The sequence below is a fragment of the Mesoplodon bidens genome, assembly GCF_964165515.1.
Source record: "Mesoplodon bidens genome assembly, chromosome: 11".
Taxonomy (NCBI): domain Eukaryota; kingdom Metazoa; phylum Chordata; class Mammalia; order Artiodactyla; family Ziphiidae; genus Mesoplodon; species Mesoplodon bidens.
The window spans coordinates 11120576-11140484 of record NC_138167.1 but is presented as its reverse complement, the minus strand read 5'-3'; the positions used below and the strand labels follow the sequence as shown (position 1 = coordinate 11140484).

Genomic DNA, 19909 nt, shown 5'->3' with positions numbered 1-19909 from the left:
GCAATAAAACTATTCTTTTCTACTTCACCCAAAACTGTCTCTGAGATTTAATTCGGTGTCAGGGTACAGAGGCCAGATTCAGCTTCACAACCATCCATGTGAAACAGGAAGGAAGGAGGCAGGGCACAACCTCTGAAACAATGACATAGCCCGAGGACATGACTTAAACTGATTAGAACCAAATGGGCCCAAGATGGCGGACAAGTCACCTTCCACTAGACCTTGAGCCTCAGTATACGGTCACATCAGCAAGCTAAATGACACACCCACAGGCACCATGACAGTTCCAAGATCGACCATAAGGATCAAAATGTGGGTGGTGGCCCAGTTCCTGGAAATCCCCGCCCCTTCCTAAAATAGCTGGAATACTCCTCCCACTCATTAACCTATGAAATTACCCACCCCTATAAAAACTGACAACCCCATACCCTGGTGCCTTTCTCGCCTTCTGAGATGGCCCACACTCTGTCTGTGGAGTGTGTTTCTCTCTAAATAAATCCACTTCTTACCTATCACTTTGTCTCTCACTGAGTTCTTTCTGCAATGAGACATCAAGAACCTGAGCTTCCTTAAGTCCTGAAACCAGGTGTGTGATCTCAGTTGGAAGACTGCGGGTTTTGGCCAGGTTCGAGTCCCAGCCATGTGGCTTCAAGTCCCAATCTGGGTTTTGGCCGGATTCGAGTCCTGGCTGCATGGGTTCAAGTCCCAATCTGAGGTGCATGGTTTCACATGCACAAAATCATCTCATTCATTTATTCTTGGATTTATTCACCCAAGAAGTATTTATTGACGTCCTTCTCTTTCCAGGCATTTTTCAAGGGGCTGAGATGGCTATAACAGTGAATAAGATAGATAAATTCCTTGTCCTCATGGAGCTAACATTCCAGTGGGGCAGATGGACAACAAACAAATACATAATCAATGGCCAGTAGTGCTAGGTCCATGGGGAAAAGAGGGTATTCAATCCACTTTCTTTTCCTAATGTGATGAACACACAGAACATTTTATAAAAATAAATAATTGCTCCAGTTTACCTGGATTGACATTTTACATTAACATTCTCTCTGTCATAAGCCATCATTTCAACTGTCAAGTGGCTCATATTAAGCAGCCTGATTGACATCGTGTACCTGATAAAAGAACATCTAAGATTTATTGCTTTCTGGGAAGAGCCAAAATACTGACACATCAGCTCAAATGCAGCTCATTGAGGTGGGTGGACTGTAGGAAACTCTCTCTGAAGATGTTCTGGTGTCCCAGACATATCTTGTGTGTGTCTGAAATGATCCATCTCAAAGAGATTTAGCGATGAGCTGCAGGCACCGATTTTGTAGGAGAAATTAAAACCTAGAGGAGATGTTTCAGGGACTGATCCTTCTTTTAAATCTTCAGTGGCAAATCACCTATTTGTAGCTTAGTGTACAGTTAGTTGCCTAGATAAAATAATATCATAAGATGATTCTTTTAACTTTATTTTTACTGTGGGAAAAAGATATATTACAGATGCCTTAACCCCAACTTGTTGTGCTTCTTCTAGGCACTATGACTATTAAAATATGGAGAAAATTAATCAAATTGCGTGTGTGTGTGTGTGTGTGTGTGTGTGTGTGTTGTGGTAACCTCTGTTAGAAGAAATAACTGAGGTTATAACATACATTTCCTAATCCTTAACTAATTTAAACTCTATGCAATATCCACAGATTATGTATACTAACATTTTTAAATGCCATGGATATAAATCTTAATTATTTTTAGAGCACTTAAAAAAAAATCTCTGCTCTGCCATATGATCCAGCCATCCTACTCCTAGGCGTATATCTGAAAAAAACTCGAATTCTAAAAAATACATGCACCACTATGTTCATAGCAGCACTAGTTACAATAGGAAAGACATGGAAACAACCTAACTGTCTATCAATAGATGAATGGATAAAGAAGATGTGGTACATGTACATATACTACTCAGCCATCAGAAAGAATGAAATAAGGCCATTTGCAGCAACATGGATGGACCTAGAGACTATCATACTAAGTGAAGCAAGTCCGAAAGAGAAAGACAAATACCATATGACATCACTTATATGTGGAATCTAAAATACAACACAGATGAACTTATCTACAGAACAGAAACAGACTCGCAGACGTAGAGAACACATTTGCGGTTGCCCAGGGGGAGGAAGGTTGGAGGAGGGATGGATTGGGAGGTTGGGATGAGCAGGTGCAAAATATTATGTATAGAATGGATTAAAAAAAACAAGGTCCTACTGTATAGCACATGAACTATATCAATATCCTGTGATACACCATGATGAAAAAGAATATAAAAAAGAATAGATATATGTGTGACTAATCACTTTGCTGTACAGTAGAAATTAACACAACAATGTAAATCAATTATACTTCAATTAAATAAATTAAAAAAAAAAACTCTTCTCACCATATTCCTTCTCATACCTAACACTACAACTCATATTCTGACTCCTCTTCTGAGAATCTAGGAATACTGGGCCCAAATTCCCAGTGGCTACTGCTTGTTGATGTCATGTAAAATGTAGCACAGTCTCTGGTTCTGCTCAGGCAGCTTCACCCAGTTTCTGCACGTACTGGCCCCTGGAGGCGTTTGAGCTTTGCAGACTCTGCATTCTACTGAAGAGCTTAGAAGAAGTATTAAAAATATTTAATACCCAGTAAGGCACAGACAATAGAGTGTGTTCCTAAAGGTCTCAGGCAATGTTAGGTATTCATCTCCTGGTTTATGATTGTGGGGAGAAGAGGCTAGGGCGTGTGGGTGCAGGGAACACTTAGGGGGCTCAGGAGGTCATTACTTGCCTATGTTGTGGAAATATCAATATCTGAACAACCCATATGGCCATATCAATTATATATCAAACCTAGGTGAACACTTTAGGTTGAAGGAGTCATGAAACTCCATGAGTTTAAGGTAACTATTGAGAGAAGGGAAGATGTAGAAGAGAAAGAAAAGGTGGAATGAAGAAAGAAGACATAAAACTAGAGGACAAAGGAAGTGTGTGTGTATGTGTGTGTGTGTGTGTGTGTGTGTTTCTACCAGAAAACCTAACTAAGGAAATCTGTAGAGATTAGAAAGAATACTATTTCTGAGGCCCTGAGCTTTGAACTACATAAGATGCTTGACCTACGAAACATCTAAGAGACTCTGTCTTAAAATGGATATGAGGGCTTCCCTGGTGGCGCAGTGGTTGAGAGTCTGCCTGCCGATGCAGGGGACACGGGTTCGTGCCCTGGTCCAGGAAGATCCCACATGCCGCGGAGCGGCTGGGCCCATGAGCCATGGTCGTTGTGCCTGCGCATCCGGAGCCTGTGCTCCGCAACGGGAGAGGCCACAACAGTAAGAGGCCCGCGTACCGCAAAAAAAAAAGAGTGTGTCTGGGATGACATAGCAATGCAACAAGATTGGAAAACAATGAGTCCAGAGTGGTCCAGTAGGACAGAAGCTCTGGTAGGGGTGACTTCCCCAAAACAGTCAGAAGACTTGGTGCAATAAACAAAATAATCATGAAGCCAGATAAACTTGAGGGTATGACAAAGGCATATCATTCTTTTGCCCCCCCCCAAAAAAATAGAAAAACATGACAAATAAACAAGTAAATAAAACAAAAAACTTTACAGGACTTTAAGTAATTGATGACATGTAAGGAAAGAGAGTCCTTTTGACCTTAGTCCTGGGAGATGTTCCACTGAGCAGCCTGGAAATGTAGACATTGAATGGATGGAGGGGAGAATGTTTTCTAAAGCATGCTACTTGGCCTTGCTTGAAACAAATAAAATTATATGGTCCTAATAATGGAACTGCTGTTGATTAGTTCTGCTTTTAGAATCAATATATAGGAAAATATATATAGGGTTCATGTAGGGCTAGTGAACAGAAAACTAATGCTAAAAACTGTGAGAATGTAAAAGAAAAGTTGTGGTGACAGAATGGGGAAAAGAGGAAGGAAAGTCAGAGGGAGGCATAAAGGCACTAACAGTCTCATCCTAAGTAAGCAAAGATTCGAGACAATGACTGAAGCTGATGGAAGAAGAAATACCACTTGAACTATATTTTCAAAATTATAGTGATAATCAATGAGACCTAAAAATATTAAGGATTGAATTTAGGGAATAAGAATGGATGGGGAAAGTAGCCAATGGTATAAGTTAATATCTCATCTTTTATAGCAGGGAGTCTCTAAGTGTTGTTTAATTAAATAAAGGTATAAATCTATTACTTAAAGTTGTGGTAACTACAAGAAGCTGAAAAATAGAATCAGTTAAGGAGTCAACTCTAGGAAGTGGAGAACAGAAAGAGTATAATGGGTACTTTGCTGTTTGGAATAAGCTCTTTAGTTTTATGAAATGCATTTTTACACTGGTTTTATAACACTAATTTTGTAATAAAATAATGTATTAAGAGAATTCCCTGGTGGTTCAGTGGTTAGGACTCCACGTTTCCACTGCAGGGGGCGGGGGTTTGATCCCTGATCAGGGAACTAAGATCCTGCAAGTAGCCAAAAACCAAACAAACAAACAAAAACTATAATACGTTGCTATTTAAATGTTTCATGTAACTCACAAGAAAATAATGTATTGAGAACCATCCCTCAGCCTCATCCCTATTCCTGAACCTCATCCTATCTTTATTCTCACTCCAAATCTCATATCCGTCCAGCCTGGGACTTACATAGTCTTCATTACTGAGCTTGAAAGGAGAACATGGCTGATGTATCGAAATTGCCCATCAGATTAGCCAAACGAAAATATCATGAGTGACTAGTCATTTCACCCTCTGGACCTCAGACTTTTTCTTCAGTAAAATGAGGGCATCAGTGAATAATCTAAAATCTCTTCCAGTCTTCACATATCTTAAGAAAGTATGTGCATATTTATTTATTCGTCTACATATTTGTTCTTGTCAGCACTAGATTGCAAATCTAAATATCCACAAGATGGCAGTATAAGTCCAGTTCTATAAAGAATCTGCCCTTATTTTGCTTTATAATTGTCTTAGACTTGCTGGTAGAAACTACACAGCATAAAGAACCAAGAGAAATATTTTGAGGAAAAGTTCAGTATGGCCATCAACCACACCCAGAAAGCAGGCTTACCTCCCCTAACCTTCAAGCATTAACCAAACCTCTCCAACAGCAAGTGAATTGCATTGTCAGAAGTCCTAACAGCCTGAGTGTAAACATGTTCAAAATAACGATCACAAAACCAAATTCTCTGCTTTGGACCTCCATTATCACAGTAGGAAGTGCAGTCTGCTGCTCATTCCGCTATGCCTTCCAGCTATTTCTGAGATTCCTGGCAGGTGCTTCATCAGCCAAACCTGTTACACCTTCATTTCTGTATCAGCCAATGTTCTGCCGCAGAAACACAACAACTAGGATATAAACACAGAGGGATAAATTAGGAGTTTGGGGTTAACATACGCACACTACTACATATAAAATAGATAACCAACAAGGACCTACTGTAAAGCCCAGGGAACCCTACTCAATATTTTGTAATAACCTATAAGGGAAAAGAATCTAAAAAAGAATCTATATATATTATATGTATAGATATATACATATAATATATATATATATATATATATATATATATATATATGAGTCACTTCACTGTACACCTGGAACTAACACAACGTTGTAAATCAACTCTATTTCAAATAAATAAATAATTTTATGGCAGAAATTAATGTACGTGATTGTGGGAGTTGATTAGCAAGACTGAAATCTTTAGGGCAGTCTAGAAACTCTAAAGCAGGTCCACAACCAGGTTTCTTCTCCAGGGAAACTTCAGTACTACTCTGAAAGTGTTGCAACTGATTAGGTCAGGCCCACCTAGATTAGCAAAGATGATCTCTTTTATTTAAGTCAGCTGATTGTAGATGTTAATCACACCTACAAAATACTTTCACAGCCATACCTAGTGTTTGACTGAATAACTCAACACTGTAGCCTTGCCAAGTTAGTACATAAAACTGACCACCACAGTTTTTGTACCATTTTCCTTTCCTCCCTCTTGAGGGGGGATGGGTTCTTTGGGGCAATGTCGGCTCCCAAAGATGCAGATGTTGCTGGTGCTGCTTACATTGGGGGTGTCTGGAGCACTCCTTCTGAACTATTGAAGCTGCAGCACCCAAGGGTTTGAATATCCTCGTGCTCCCTTGTCCTCTTAATTTCTTCACCCAGATTTCAGCAACATGGTCTTTGGTTAAGGCCTCTCTTCCCTGGCTCTCAGGACACAGGATAATCTAAGTGGGAAGAACCCAGGACACATTCATGTACAAACCCACCCTCAGCCACCAGCTGTTTTCTTTAGACTAAACTTGTATACCTTGACTTTCTCCTCCATTCTCTTAGAATGGATAAATAAAGGTCTAATTCTTGGCATGGCCTATGAGACACAAAGTGTCTGACATTTTCTGTTTCTGTCTGGTCTTGCACTGTGTTCCCACTGCCTCCCTACACTTGTTAATTGCTTTGTTCAATTCCTTGCCGTTGCCAGCCTCACTCCTGCCTCGGGCCCTTGTATGCACTCTGCTCTCTGCCTGGTGTGCTCCCATCAGCCACACCTTCATTACTCCAGTATCTACATAATTGTATTTTCCCTCCAGATTTCACTTCAGTTGTCATTTCTTCAAGAAAGTCTGTCCTGACAACATTACCCGGTTATTTCCCCACTATATACACCTATAGATTTATGTGCCACAAATACTTATAGGCCTTACCACAGTTGAAATATTTTTATATGTCAATTTTGTTTCAAGTATTTCTTCCCAACTAGAGGGTAAGTACCACGAAGCTAGAGACTATGTCTGGTTTTGTTCCTTGTCATGTCTGCAGCACTTAGCAAGAGCACCTGACATAAATTGGTGCTTAAAAAATTTGGTGACTGAAGAAATAACTATCTTTTGTATTCCTTTCAAAACTTAACCAAGTATATTCATTTCCTATGACACTGCCATAACAAAGGCAAATCAGGCTTCCGTAACAAAGTGTCACCAACTGGGTGACTTAAAACAACGAAAATTAATTCTCTCACAATTTTGAAGGCTAGAGTCTGATATGAAGGTTTTGGTCAGGCCATATTCCCTCAAACCTCTAGGGAAGCATCTTTCCTTGCTTCATCCAGCTTCTGATAGTACCAGATGTTCCTTAGTTATGACAGTATAACTTCTGTCTCTACCTTTATTGCCACATGGCCATCTTCCCTGTGTTTGTCTGTGTCTGTGTCCCAATTCCCTTTTTTCATTTTTTCTTAATCTTTTCTATTGTTTTCTCATTTATTAATCAAAGTAGAGTAGACTTACAATACCATGTTAGTTTCAGGTGTACAGCACAGTGATTCAGATATATATATATTCTTTTGCAGATTTTTTCCCCTTATAAGTTACTACAAAATATTGAGTAGAGTTCCCTGTGCTATATAGTACGTCCTTGTGGATGAACTATTTTATATACAGTAGTGTGTATCTGTCAATCCCAAACTCCTAATTTATCCCTCCCCCTCCCCTTTCTCCTTTGGTAACCATAAGTTGGTCTTCTATGTCTGTGAGTCTCTTTCTGTTTTGTAAATAAGCTCATTCGTAGCTTTTTTTTTAGAGTCCACATATAAGCGATATCATATGATATTTGTCTTTATCTGGCTTACTTCACTTAGTATGATAATCTCTAGGCCCATCCATGTTGCTACAAATGGCATTATTTCATCCTTTTTTTATGGCTGAGTAATATCTAAAAAATGGGCAGCAGATCTAAATAGACATTTCTCCAAAGAAGACATACAAATGGCCCACAAACACATGAAAAGATGCTCAATATCGCTAATTATTAGAGAAATGCAAATCAAAACTACAATGAGGTATCACCTTACGTTGGTCAGAATGGCCATCATCAAAAAGTCTACAAATAATAAATGCTGGAGAAGGTGTGGAGAAAAAGGAACTCTCTTACACTGTTGGCAGAAATGTAAATTGGTACAACCACTATTGAGAACATTATGGAGGTTCCTTTAAAAAGTAAAAAGAGAGTTACCAGATAATCCTGCAATCCCACTCCTGGGCATATATCCAGAGAAAACCATAGTTCAGAAAGATACACGCACCACAATGTTCATTGCAGCACAATAGCCAAGATATGGAAGCAACCTAAATGTCCACCAACCGATGAATGGATAAAGATGTAGTATATATATTTAATGGAATACTACTCAGCCACAAATTCCCCTTTTCTTAAGGACAACAGTCATATTGGATTATGGACATAGGGCATTGGGTAGAAAAGAGACTTATCGTTGTACTGTATTCACTTGTATACTCTTTTAATGTTCATCTTGTACATAGACAAACATGTACATGATAAACATGGACAGCCAAGTAGCACAACAAGTTTAAACTGGTCAATAAGGGGGAATGAATTCAGAATTAGCTCAATGGATTCCAAAGTCTAATAGAAATGGTCTTCCCAGGGTTCATGAAGTGTTCATTCATGACAGCAGGTGGCAGCATTATGCATGATTTGGTTTAGGGGACCGTGGAGAAATGTGAAAGGAAAGTAGTTAACCGCTCATTCTGAAAAAAGCTGGAAACAGTCTCAGGGCCTTGGACCTCTGGCCATAAAGAGAATGGTTTGCTCATGTTTGAAATATGTTTAGATTTATTACCTGAGTTTTAGAGTTTTATACTGGAAGGGTCCTTGGCAATTATTTCATCCAATATCCTTTCTTTAATCCTCAAACATTGAGCCCCAAGAAGACGAGTGAATTAGCTGATTACCTAGTAGGTGCTCTGTGGCAGGGCCAGGCAGAACAGAGCGCTCCTGACTGCTTTGCCTCAAGAAGATGGTGTCCACTGGTGTGGACAATTGTCCACACGATTCTCGCTTTTAAATTTCAGTTTTCAGCAGCCTGACTCTGCCCTAATGAAGCGAGAAGTCAAGCAGCTCATTTCAAGTTACAAAAAGAGAAAAATAAATACCGTATGCTAACACATATGTATGGAATCTAAAAAAAAAAATGCTTCTAAAGAACCTAGGGACAGGACAGGAATAAACACACAGAGCTAGAGAATGCACTTGAGGACACGGGGAGGGGGAAGGGGTAAGCTGGGACGAAGTGAGAGAGTGGCATGGATATATATACACTACCAAATGTAAAATAGACAGCTAGTGTGCTTCCCTGGTGGCGCAGTGGTTGGGGGTCCGCCTGCCGATGCAGGGGACGTGGGTTTGTGCCCCGGTGTGGGAGGATCCCGCGTGCCGCGGAGCAGCTGGGCCCGAGGGCCATGGCCGCTGAGCCTGCGCGTCTGGAGCCTGTGCTCCGCGGCGGGAGAGGCCACAGCAGTGGGAGGCCCGCGTCCCGCAAAAAAAAAAAAAAAAAATGCTAGTGGGAAACAGCCGCATAGCACAGGGAGATCAGCTCAGTGCTTTGTGACCACCTAGAGGGGTGGGATAGGGAGGGTGGGAGGGAGATGCAAGAGGGAAGAGATATGGGGATGTATGTATACGTATATTTGATTCACTTTGTTATACAGCAGAAACTAACCATTGTAAAGCAATTATACTCCAATAAAGATGTTTTTTTAAAAAAAGCACATGCTAGTTTACACAAACACACAATTTTTATGGCCTGTATAAGCCTTCCCCTCTGGCCTTTTATAAAACAGAAGTTCTCTTCTGTTTCTCTCTTTGAAATAATTCAGTGTCATATCTGCTCAGTTCTCATAATATTAGCTTTTATGTTGCTCAGTCTTGTGTGATTATTTTTCCTCTTGTGCTAAATATTGGACTTATTGATTATTCTTGTCTGTGTATCTTTTCCCTTTGCTTCTCTAGTTGTTGAGAAAATGCTCTCCTTTCCTCAGTTTATGGTGATTCTTGATCTTTTTACAACAGCAGAGTGGCAATTGTTTAATAGCAACTGTGTCTCTTTGCCTAGGGTGTGTACACCAGAGGAGCACTTTCTCCTTATATACAGTTTTCTGCTCCAACTGTAATGCTAGGAACTCTGGAATGGGGGTTGGTATCTACATCACCAGCACCATCAACCCCAACCTCTACCCAAGGATGCAAACAAATAGGAAAGGGGTGGAGGGTAAGTGAAGGTCACTGCCTCACCTGCCCAGAAAAATCTCTCATTCTCCCTGGTCTACCTACTCCCGTCAGAGGAAGCAGATGAGGACAGGGAGTGACAGAGGCTGTAGAGGGAGGGTGGCCACGCCAGGCAATGGCAAGGAGTCACCCCTGGGAATAATGGTGGCTGTTTGGCTCTAGCTTCTTGGAATTTGTCCAACACTTAGATTCTGGACTCTCTGACATTCTCTGCAACTGCAGAAGCACTTAACTGGGTTAGGTGTGGAGGAGGGAGGCATCGTCTATCTCATTAGTCCACACAACGGTCTGAGAGTCAGAACACATGACTATTAGCCCCTGTTCTCACCCATATTACATATGTTTTGGGGGCAAGTGGAACTGATCTCGGAGAGAAAGCAGTGAGCGTTCCTGAAGAGGGATCTTAGTTCCCTGTCCGGGAATTGGACCTGGGTAGCCTGGATGAAGACCAGGAATTCTAGCCACTAGACCACCAGGGGCAAGAGGCTTGAAGCAAACTTCCCCTGGCTCTTACCCCCAGTGAAAGTAAGAATATTTCAAGAAGGCAAAAACTGTAAAAACAGGTACAAAGTATATTAATAGAGACACAGCACAAGGTATGGGAGAGCCCACAGAGAAGCAGTTTATTTATTTAAAGTCAGAAGCTAGGCAGAAATACACACCCAGAGAGAAAGGGTATGGGCATCCTTCCTAATGAGAAGGGCGGTAAGGAGGTGATTTAAATCCCTTATATAGGACGGTTCTTCCAGGTCTTTGTTTACCTTTGGCCAATGATCCTGTTTCTTTTTTCACACCTGACCTGCCCTAGGGTACTCCCCAACATGCGTGTGCAAATTTTTGCTAGGATGGATCCCACTGCAGAGGCCTGTGGGTGCATGTCCACACTTATTATGGGGTGGCGCTCCCTCCCTTTTTGACCCCCAAGGAGGCTTCCTATGCTTGGGCAGACGGGTGGGTCTTCCTTGATCTCAGGTGTGGGTGCCTTATCTCTTCAGCAGAGCTCAGCTTCTGCCACTAGCTTTGTCCTTGGAGTGTCTGGGTGCGAACAAAGCTTCTATTTTACTCCACCTGACAAACACCAGCTGTTCAGCCCAGGGGCACATCTACCTACAACCTCAGAGCCAGTTAAATCAGTCCCTGGATGGCAATAAGCTAAGAATTCGCTAATTCCCAATGTTTAAAATATAGGCTTGGACCACATCAGTGTTTTCAAACTGACACAAATTAAGAAGCATTGGGGACCCATATTAAAAATATAGATTCTAAGATCCTTTCCTTGGAGATTCTTCTTCAGAAAACCTGGTGTGAGGTCCAAACTGCATCTGTTTATGACAAGAGATTCTCAGTGGCTCTTATTATCGAGAAAGTGTCAGAAGATTTCAAAAAAATCCTCCAAACCCTAAACTTCTACGAGAACTCCCTTCTGCAATTGCTCTTTTTCATCTATTGTGTTCTTCCTATTTGACATGGCGCTTCCTCCACTTCTGGGGTTTATATTAGAATCAACTTTGGAGGTTTTAAATGTAACCATGCTATTTCCCAACTCTAAGTAAAGATCACTGGTTGACAAAGAGTGTCTGTTCTTTGATACCATTGCTCTACTGGCTATGTCCAATTTGCCCCTTTACATCCATTCTCCACCCTTCTCCACCTGATCTTTGGTGTTGAAGGTGAACCCTACTCACCACACCAACGGGCTCCTTTGCCTCCTGACTTCAAGTTAGGTTTATCCAATGGGAGGCATCAACAGAAAAGTAGAGGATGGGAGAACAACATTGGGGTATTAATTAGCCTCACTCCCACCCCTCCTGATTACCCATGGGATCACGGTGGGTTGGCTGTATCTTACTACTGAAGACCACCTCCCTCTCGGGGTTGGGGGGTGCACTTCCTTATGATTAGAGCTGACCTCTTAGGGTTCCTCCAGATCTAGGTTGGTCACGTAGCCCCCAAATTGTTGCTAGCCCCAATTTACTCTATTACCTTTTGTAGATTCTCCTTAATCCTTCCCAAGCCTTTGTAAACAGTCCCTTTGTTAAAATTTCCCCAATTACTCTGTTTGAGTACGGCATCTCTGCTCCCGGGATTTTGATGGGGATAATAATTCACCTTTATCTCTTTCACATGTGCTATTTGTGTAATAAAGGTTTTCTTGTATCTTATTAAAAATAATAGAAAAGATAGAATTAGAATTTAGGAATAGAAAGAACAAAATGCTAGTGCTTGGATAAGCTTTAAATTATGTCTATTCTACACTATGCTTCGTAACAGGAACTAACATTGTAGTAGGTCAAATGTACTTCAAAATCAAACAAACAAACTCATAGAAAAAGAGATCAGATTTGTGGTAACCAAGGGGGGGTGGGGGGATGGGAAGAGAGGGAATTGGATGAAGGCAGTCAAAAGATACAAACTTGCAGTTATAAGATAAATTAGTACTGGGGATGTAAGGTACAATATAATAAATATAATTAATGCTGCTGTATGTTATACATGAAAATTATTAAGAGTAAATTCTAAGAGTTCTCTCATACAAGAAAAACATTTTTTTTCTATTTCTTTAATTTTCTATCTATATGAGATGACAGCTGTTCACTAAACTTATTGTGATAATCATTTCATGATGTATGTAAGTCAAATCATTATGCTGTATACCTGAAATTTATACATTATTGTATGTCAATTATATCTCAATAAAACTGGAAACAAATAAATAAATTATATCTATTCTAGCTTGCTACTAAATACTAGAATCCTACATGAAACAGGTCTGCTCCATCTGTTCATTGCAACTTTTAAAAAATTTATTGACAATGAACATTTTCTCTTTCAGACTAAATATTATGCATTCTTCAACAGTTCTTCACGTAGCATGGTTTCTAGATCCTTCTCCATCCTGGCCATTGGCTACGTTCCTTTGGGTGAATTCTATTGTGTCAGCATTATTGCTTCCTGTTTAGGAAACATTTGCAAAGTAAGCCAAATGTGGACAGATCTCCCCAGCTGGAGAAGAGCACAGGCATCCCTAAGTGAAAGGCACACCCTTCCACTGGGATGAGCAAGTGCAGACTGAAGGTTCTGGCTGCCAAACGGAGAAGCTGCTCAAAAACAGGCACATGGGTGGAGGCATGAGCTCCTGCTGTGGGGAAAACATCCTTACCACTACACTCCTTGCATGTCATGGTTTCACTTTTGAATTTATACCCTACTTTTTCTTTTATACTTTTCATTTTTCACTAAGTGTAATAGGGAAGAACAAATCTGACTCCATACTGGATCTGTTTCTTTTACTTTAACCTTTGTATTTTATTGCTTTTGCTACAAGTTAATCACTAAAGGGATGTTACCTATAACTTAAAGTATGCATAATGGCCCGTCTCTGAAGCCTGGCTCCCATGCCTGAATGTTAAGCAAAAATGCCTTTGTTTAAGCTCAGAGGAAACATCCTGACTAGGCCACCTGTGAATGGCTACAGGAAAGAAGAAATTAACAATCCCCTCCAGAGTCTGGCCAGGACCAGAAAATATTTGCAACAATTTATCACCTTTTTCACTTTACCTCCTCACACCTCCCCCACTTTTTTCTAGAAAAGAAACTAGCATCCATATACGTGGAATCTAGAAAAATGGTACAGATGAACCTGTTTGCAAGGCGGAAATAGAAACACAGATGTAGAGAAAAAATGTATGGACACAAAGGGGGAAATGCGGGATGTGGAATGAATTGGGAGACTGGGATTGACATATATACACTAATATGTATAAAATAGATAACTAATAAGAACCTGCTGTATAGCACAGGGAACTCCACTTCAGTTCTCTGTACAGTAGAAACTAACACAACATTGTAAAACAACTATACCCCAATTTAAAAGAAAAAGAAACTAGCATGCAAACCTGGACAAGATGGTTCTTTGGGACACTGGTCCACCATCTTCTAGGTCTGCTGGCTTTCTGAATAAAGTCGCCCTTCCTTGCCCTTTTTTTGGCCTATCATGCAGTGAGAAATACGAGCTTGGACTCGGTAACACGAGGAGGTAACAAAGTGGAATTCTAGTTGGGCCAAGGGTTAAAATGAAAAATAGGCATGCTTTAAATTTCCCTGATCTGGAAACCCAGTGTCCTTACCCCATTCCAATCCAATCCCTTGGGCTTTTAGATTTCTGGCCAGAAGGTAACAATGTCATTTGTGCAAAACAGTGAGTGCAGAACCTGCAGCAGAAGAAATGTTCTGAAGAAATGTTCTCCAGTGCTGAGCATCTCTCATTCCCGTGCTCAGAAAAGTCACAGAATTTATTGCTACCGTGAACCTTAGATTACTTAATTCAGGCAAACTGGAGGATTTCAAGAGTGAGATCTTTGCCCAAAATGATGGCGTCAGGATTAGAACCCACATCTCTTTCCCCTCTATCATCCTGCCTCTCTTTTCAGTTAATTTACTCCATTCTTTTGCCACAAATTACAAAACTGAAATGAAGAAGTTAATACTGCTAGTACCCAAAGCATCCAAGTCAGACAGAGGCAGCCCTTGAATTGCACAATTGCCTTGAAAGTATCGGGGAAAGATAGCTATGTGCACATTACATTGGACAATACTCCACTGGTGAAGCAAACCATTATCTTATTTTTCCGATTCCACTACCTATCTTTTGCCTCTGAGTCTAAACTTTAAAGGATACAAATCTTTTCAATCAACTGAATCAAGGCACTCAGAAGGTTCAGAGTCTTGAGTTTAAATCTCCAGTTTGCCACCAACTCAGAACTGTACGATTTAAAGCTGCATCAGATCTCAGGGATAACCTAGTCCAGTAAAATTTAGACCCAGAGAGGCCGTGATTTACAAAGTTACAAAGCAGAATCAGAACTTGACTCTTAATCCTATGCTCTTTTGCATGCACTGTGCTTATTTCCTGTGTGACTCTGCCTTCTTTGTTTAATTGGGTCTCAGAACAGGGCATCAGATATTTGCATATAGCATTTAATACAACTTCATCATGAGATTCAAGGTATCTCCTTTATTAAAGAAAAAGGTAGAGGAGTGACATAAATGGTATCTTAAAAGCCTAATACCAATCATAATTAATGCCTAGCAAAAACAGATTTGAAAGACTTAAACTTTAGAGAAATACTGAAGACTTCTAACCAGCTGATAGGAAAAAGTAGTAATGTTTGCAAGGCCCTATGAAAAGCTGATTTCACCCGCTATTCTGAGCTAAACTATACTGCGTGAGAGAGTCTGACACTAAGAGAGCTCTTAGTAGTAACTTAAGGGAAATGACTGTGTAAGCCAAAGAAACCACTTCCGACAGCTGTATGTCAAGACTCTGGCAGATCAATAGGGCAGAAGTAACCAAAGTTACAGCAGATGCTGTTGAGAGTGGCAGAACCTCTGGTGCCTCAGACGATCCCAAACTGAGCGAGCTCGTGCACCTCCAAGTGGCTGAATGCCTCCCAAGGACAGATCACCGTGATATCTGCAAGGGAAAAAAGAAGAACTTATAAGCCAATCTCACCCCTAGGAGAGCCTCTTCTGCTCAAAAGGGCATCCTTCAGGCAGAGACCCCCCACCCCTCCCTTCCATATGCTGTCCAGATGACCGGGAAGTTGTCTAGAATGGCCCTTCATCCCAGGAAGGATCAGACCAGTTGTTTAATCCTCTGCAGGGCTCTGATTCCCCCAGAACAGGCTCCCAAGGTATTTGTGTTGGTTTTATTCTGCATCCTTTTTGGGGAGATAATCCAAGGCTTTTGACTGGGACTATCCTGTGGGAGTGTAGCTCTCTGATCACACAGAGTCTCACAAAACCATTAAAGAGGGAACAGAGGTGGAATTCTAGTTAGGCCAAGGGTTAAAGTGAGAAATAGGGGCGCTTTAAATTCCCATGGTCTGGAAATCCAGTCTCCTTACTCCTTACCAATCCAGATGTGTTCCTTGGGCTTCTCTGACTGCTCTTAAGCTCCTTTACATTCTGAAATGCCTATATCCCACTGCATACTGAGAAGTGATCTCAAGGCATCATCTCATCCAGTCTCTTGCATCAGCAATAAGATATTATTGTTCCCGAATTACAGGGAAGCTGGCTGATACCCAGAGTGATTAAACACCCAGCAAAAAAATCACACAGTTGTAGAGACTGGACTAGAACCAGATCAAAGACTTCAGAATTTCCACCAGTATAAACCTTTTGCCACTATTCCAAATCTGTTGGCAGAGTTAAGGATATATTCCAGAGTCAAAAGTGAATTTGCTGGTCTTATACACACCTGGCCAAAATAGAGAAGCACTTGATTTAAAAGAGTAGCATATGAGGTTTATAGAAGTGGCTAGAAATTCTATTTGAGATCCGAGGAGTGGCATTAGACAAGAAAAAGTAGATATACTGAGAGTTGCCCGGAAAGGACACTGATTGCTATGAGTGCCACCATTTATCAAAAGTGTATTGGATGAGCTGGAAACATGTGGCTACACAAAAACCTGCACAAGGAAGTTTATAGCAGCTTTATTCATAATTGCCAAAACTTGGAAGCAATCAAGATGCTTATCAATAGGATAAATAAACTGTGAGACAACCATATAATGAAATATTCAGTGATAAAAAGAAATGCACTATCAAACCATGTAAAGACATGGCTTGAGCTTAGATAAATATTACTAAGTGAAAGAACTCATACTATATGATTCCAACTGTAGGACCATCTGGAAAAGGCAAAACTATAGAGACAATAAAAAGATTAGTGGTTGTCAGAAGTTTATGGGGAGAAAGGGATGAACAGGTAGAGCACAAGAGATTTGGGGGGCTAGTGATGGTATTCTGAAAGAACCTGTAATGGTGGATACAGGATATTGTGCATTTGTCAAAACTCATGGAACTGGACAACACAAAGAATGAACAAGCTATTTCAGTTAATAACAATGTATTAATATTGGTTCATGAAGTATAACAAATGCCCCATGATAATGCAAGATATTAATAATAAGGGAAACGATGTACAGGGGGAGGAAGGTGGCAGAGGGGGTCTATAGGAACTCTGTCCTTTCTGTTTAATTTTCCTATAAACCTAAAAATGCTCTAAAAAATAACGTCTATTAATTTTTTTTCTTTTTTTTTTTTTTTTTTTTTTTTTTTTTGGTACGCAGGCCTCTCACTGCTGTGGCCTCTCCTGGAGCACAGGCTCTGGACGCACAGGCTCAGTGGCCATGGCTCACGGACCCAGCCCCTCCGCGGCATGTGGGATCTTCCCGGACCGGGGCATGAACCCATGTCCCCTGAATCGGCAAGCGGACTCTCAACCACTGCGCCACCAGGGAAGCCCCACGTCTATTAATTTTTAAAAGGACATGCTTCCCTGCTGGAGCAGTGGTTGGGAGTCCGCCTGCAGGTGCAGGGGACATGGGTTCAAGCCCCGGTCTGGGAGGACACCACATGCCGTGGAGCAACTGGGCCCCTGCGCCACAACTGTTGGGCCTGAGCTCTGGAGCCCGCGAGCCACGACTGCTGAACACGCGCCCCTAGAGGCCAAGCTCCGCAATGGGAGAGGCCACCGCAGTGAGAAGCCCGCGCACCCCGGCGAGGAGCGGTCCCTGCTCTCCGCAGCTAGAGAGATCCCGTGTGAAGCAGCAGAGACCCAGTGCAGCCAAAAATAAATAAATAGAATAAATAATTTTTTTAAAAGGATATGCAGTAATTTGCATGCATTAGCCAACAAATAAAAATTCTAGCCAATTAAAAAGTGTTGTACCGGATACTTTCAGTGCAGCCAAAAATAAATAAATAGAATAAATAATTTTTTAAAAAAGGATATGCAGTAATTTGCATGCATTATCCAACAAATAAAAATTCTAGCCAATTAAAAAATATTGTACAGGATACTTTCAGTATGTAGGGCCCTGTTCTGGATGCCAGAGGATGTGTGAAAAAAGGAAGTAGGTGAGGGAGTGGTTGGCCCTGTAGAGTGAAAAGGCTTTCCTGGCCCCACCCTTGTTTCCAGTACCTCACTCTGTGGCCTCAGATTGTCACTTAATTCCTCTATGTCTCAGATTTCTCTTCTGAAAAATAAAGTTGGTCTAGACTCACTCTAAGAATCCTTCTACTGTGAAAGACTACAATTCATCATTGTAAGCCCTCAAGAGTATTTAACAAAACACGAAGATTTATTAAACTTTAGGGCAAGTCTGATTTCTTTTAGAGTTATAGCCTCTGGACACACACATACTTATTTAGGAAGTTAAATTAACACCCCACTTTTCTAGGTCTTTAACGAATCTGCTGCCTTAGGTATTTCTGGTAACTTTCAACTGCCCCATGTGGCCTGAAGTAGAAAAAAAGGTGAAAGTCCAAGGGTAAAATTCACTGAAATCTTTGGGTGGCTCACCTGTTCCTAGTCCTTCCATGCCCGGAATGTCATCTCCAAACCTGTGGAAAAAAATGCAAGAGAAATTAGCTGATATCGGAGCCAAAGGATCCTGTAATAAGTCATGTGAAGAGTTTCCTGATTCAAAGAGAAAGAAGAAGAAGTTTAAGTTTTTGTATTTGAGAAATCCCTTCTGTCTGCATTGAGCTGGGGCAAAGGAAATGGCACTCAGGCAGGTTTTAGACAATGTGTCCCAGAGGAGGGATAGTTTCCCCTCTGTAAAAATTTAACTCAAGACAATTGAGAGCCAGAAAAAAAAAAAAAATAGAGATCAGTGGGGCAATTTAGTCAAGCTCCACTTTTTAAAATAGAAATTGGAATGAGAAAGCAATATGAAAGTCATTAAAATGATTAATTTATCCATTTGTTTAGTTTATCCAAAAGTACATATTAAGCATCTACTGTGTCCCTGTGTTAGCCCCTGGGAGTTAAGGAAAAAAACAAACACACAAATTTTCTCTGAGGAATCTCAGTCTCAGGGAACAGATGACAAGAAATAAGTGTAATATAAAATAACACAAGTTACCATCGCTGAATGTACAAAATGCAAACATGGAAGTAATGATAATGTTTGTCTAAGGGAGTCAGCAATGCCTTTCAGAAGAAATTCACATGAGTGTGTGTTGAAAATAAACAAGATTTTGCCAAGAAGAGAAAGAGGAAAACAAAGAACTGAAGAGAGATTTGAAGCCATAAAAATAAATGGTATGTTCTAGAAGTGGCCAGTGTTTCTGTGTTCCAGATTAAAGCACAGGTTACATCAACGAAGGAGAGTGGTCAAGAAAAGTCTGAAAGGTCAAGTTGAAGGTCACTGTGAAGTTTCCATTTTCCATGTTAATTCTGGCTGTAGATCTGGGAGCTGACAGAGAAAGGATTCCAGGACTGAAAACATGATTCAGCAAAGATTCTGTTAGATAGGAAAACAGAGGGTGGGGTTGGAAATGTTTATAAGTCTATTTAATATTGTGAGCATTAATTTCTTAAAACCAAAGCACTCTTTTTTTTTTATAGATCTTTATTGGAGTGTAATTGGTTTACAATACTGTGTTAGTTTCTGTTGTACAACAAAGTGAATCAGCCATATGGAGGGAAAAAAACAATAGAAAGTCTTCTCCTTAATCTTGGTCTTACCCTTTCACACCTTTCTTAGGAGGCTTGCTCTTGAACTGACAAGTCTGCCTCTGCTTGAACTTGGGGGGTCCTTTGCGTGGGGTGGTGGGACCTTGGTTTGAAGTTGGAGGGGCCAAAGTAGAATTGTCACTCATTCTGCTGGTCCTTGGGGGGCTGATGGTTTTCTTTCAGGCTCCTTAGACAGTAAGAGAAAAAAAGAAGACCCTTCAAGGTATGAGAACTATTACTTATTAGA

General features: G+C 40.7%; 1 protein-coding gene across 1 annotated transcript; it reads right to left on the bottom strand.

The window, feature by feature from the left end:
* Window positions 1-15512: 15512 nt before the first annotated feature.
* PDE6H (phosphodiesterase 6H) lies at window positions 15513-19808 on the bottom strand (the record flags this gene model as incomplete). Its single annotated transcript, XM_081249296.1, has 3 exons — window positions 15513-15606; window positions 18505-18545; window positions 19675-19808. The coding sequence occupies 3 exons, from the start codon at window positions 19806-19808 to the stop codon at window positions 15530-15532; spliced, it is 252 nt and encodes an 83-aa protein (XP_081105422.1). The 3' UTR covers window positions 15513-15529.
* Window positions 19809-19909: the final 101 nt, after the last annotated feature.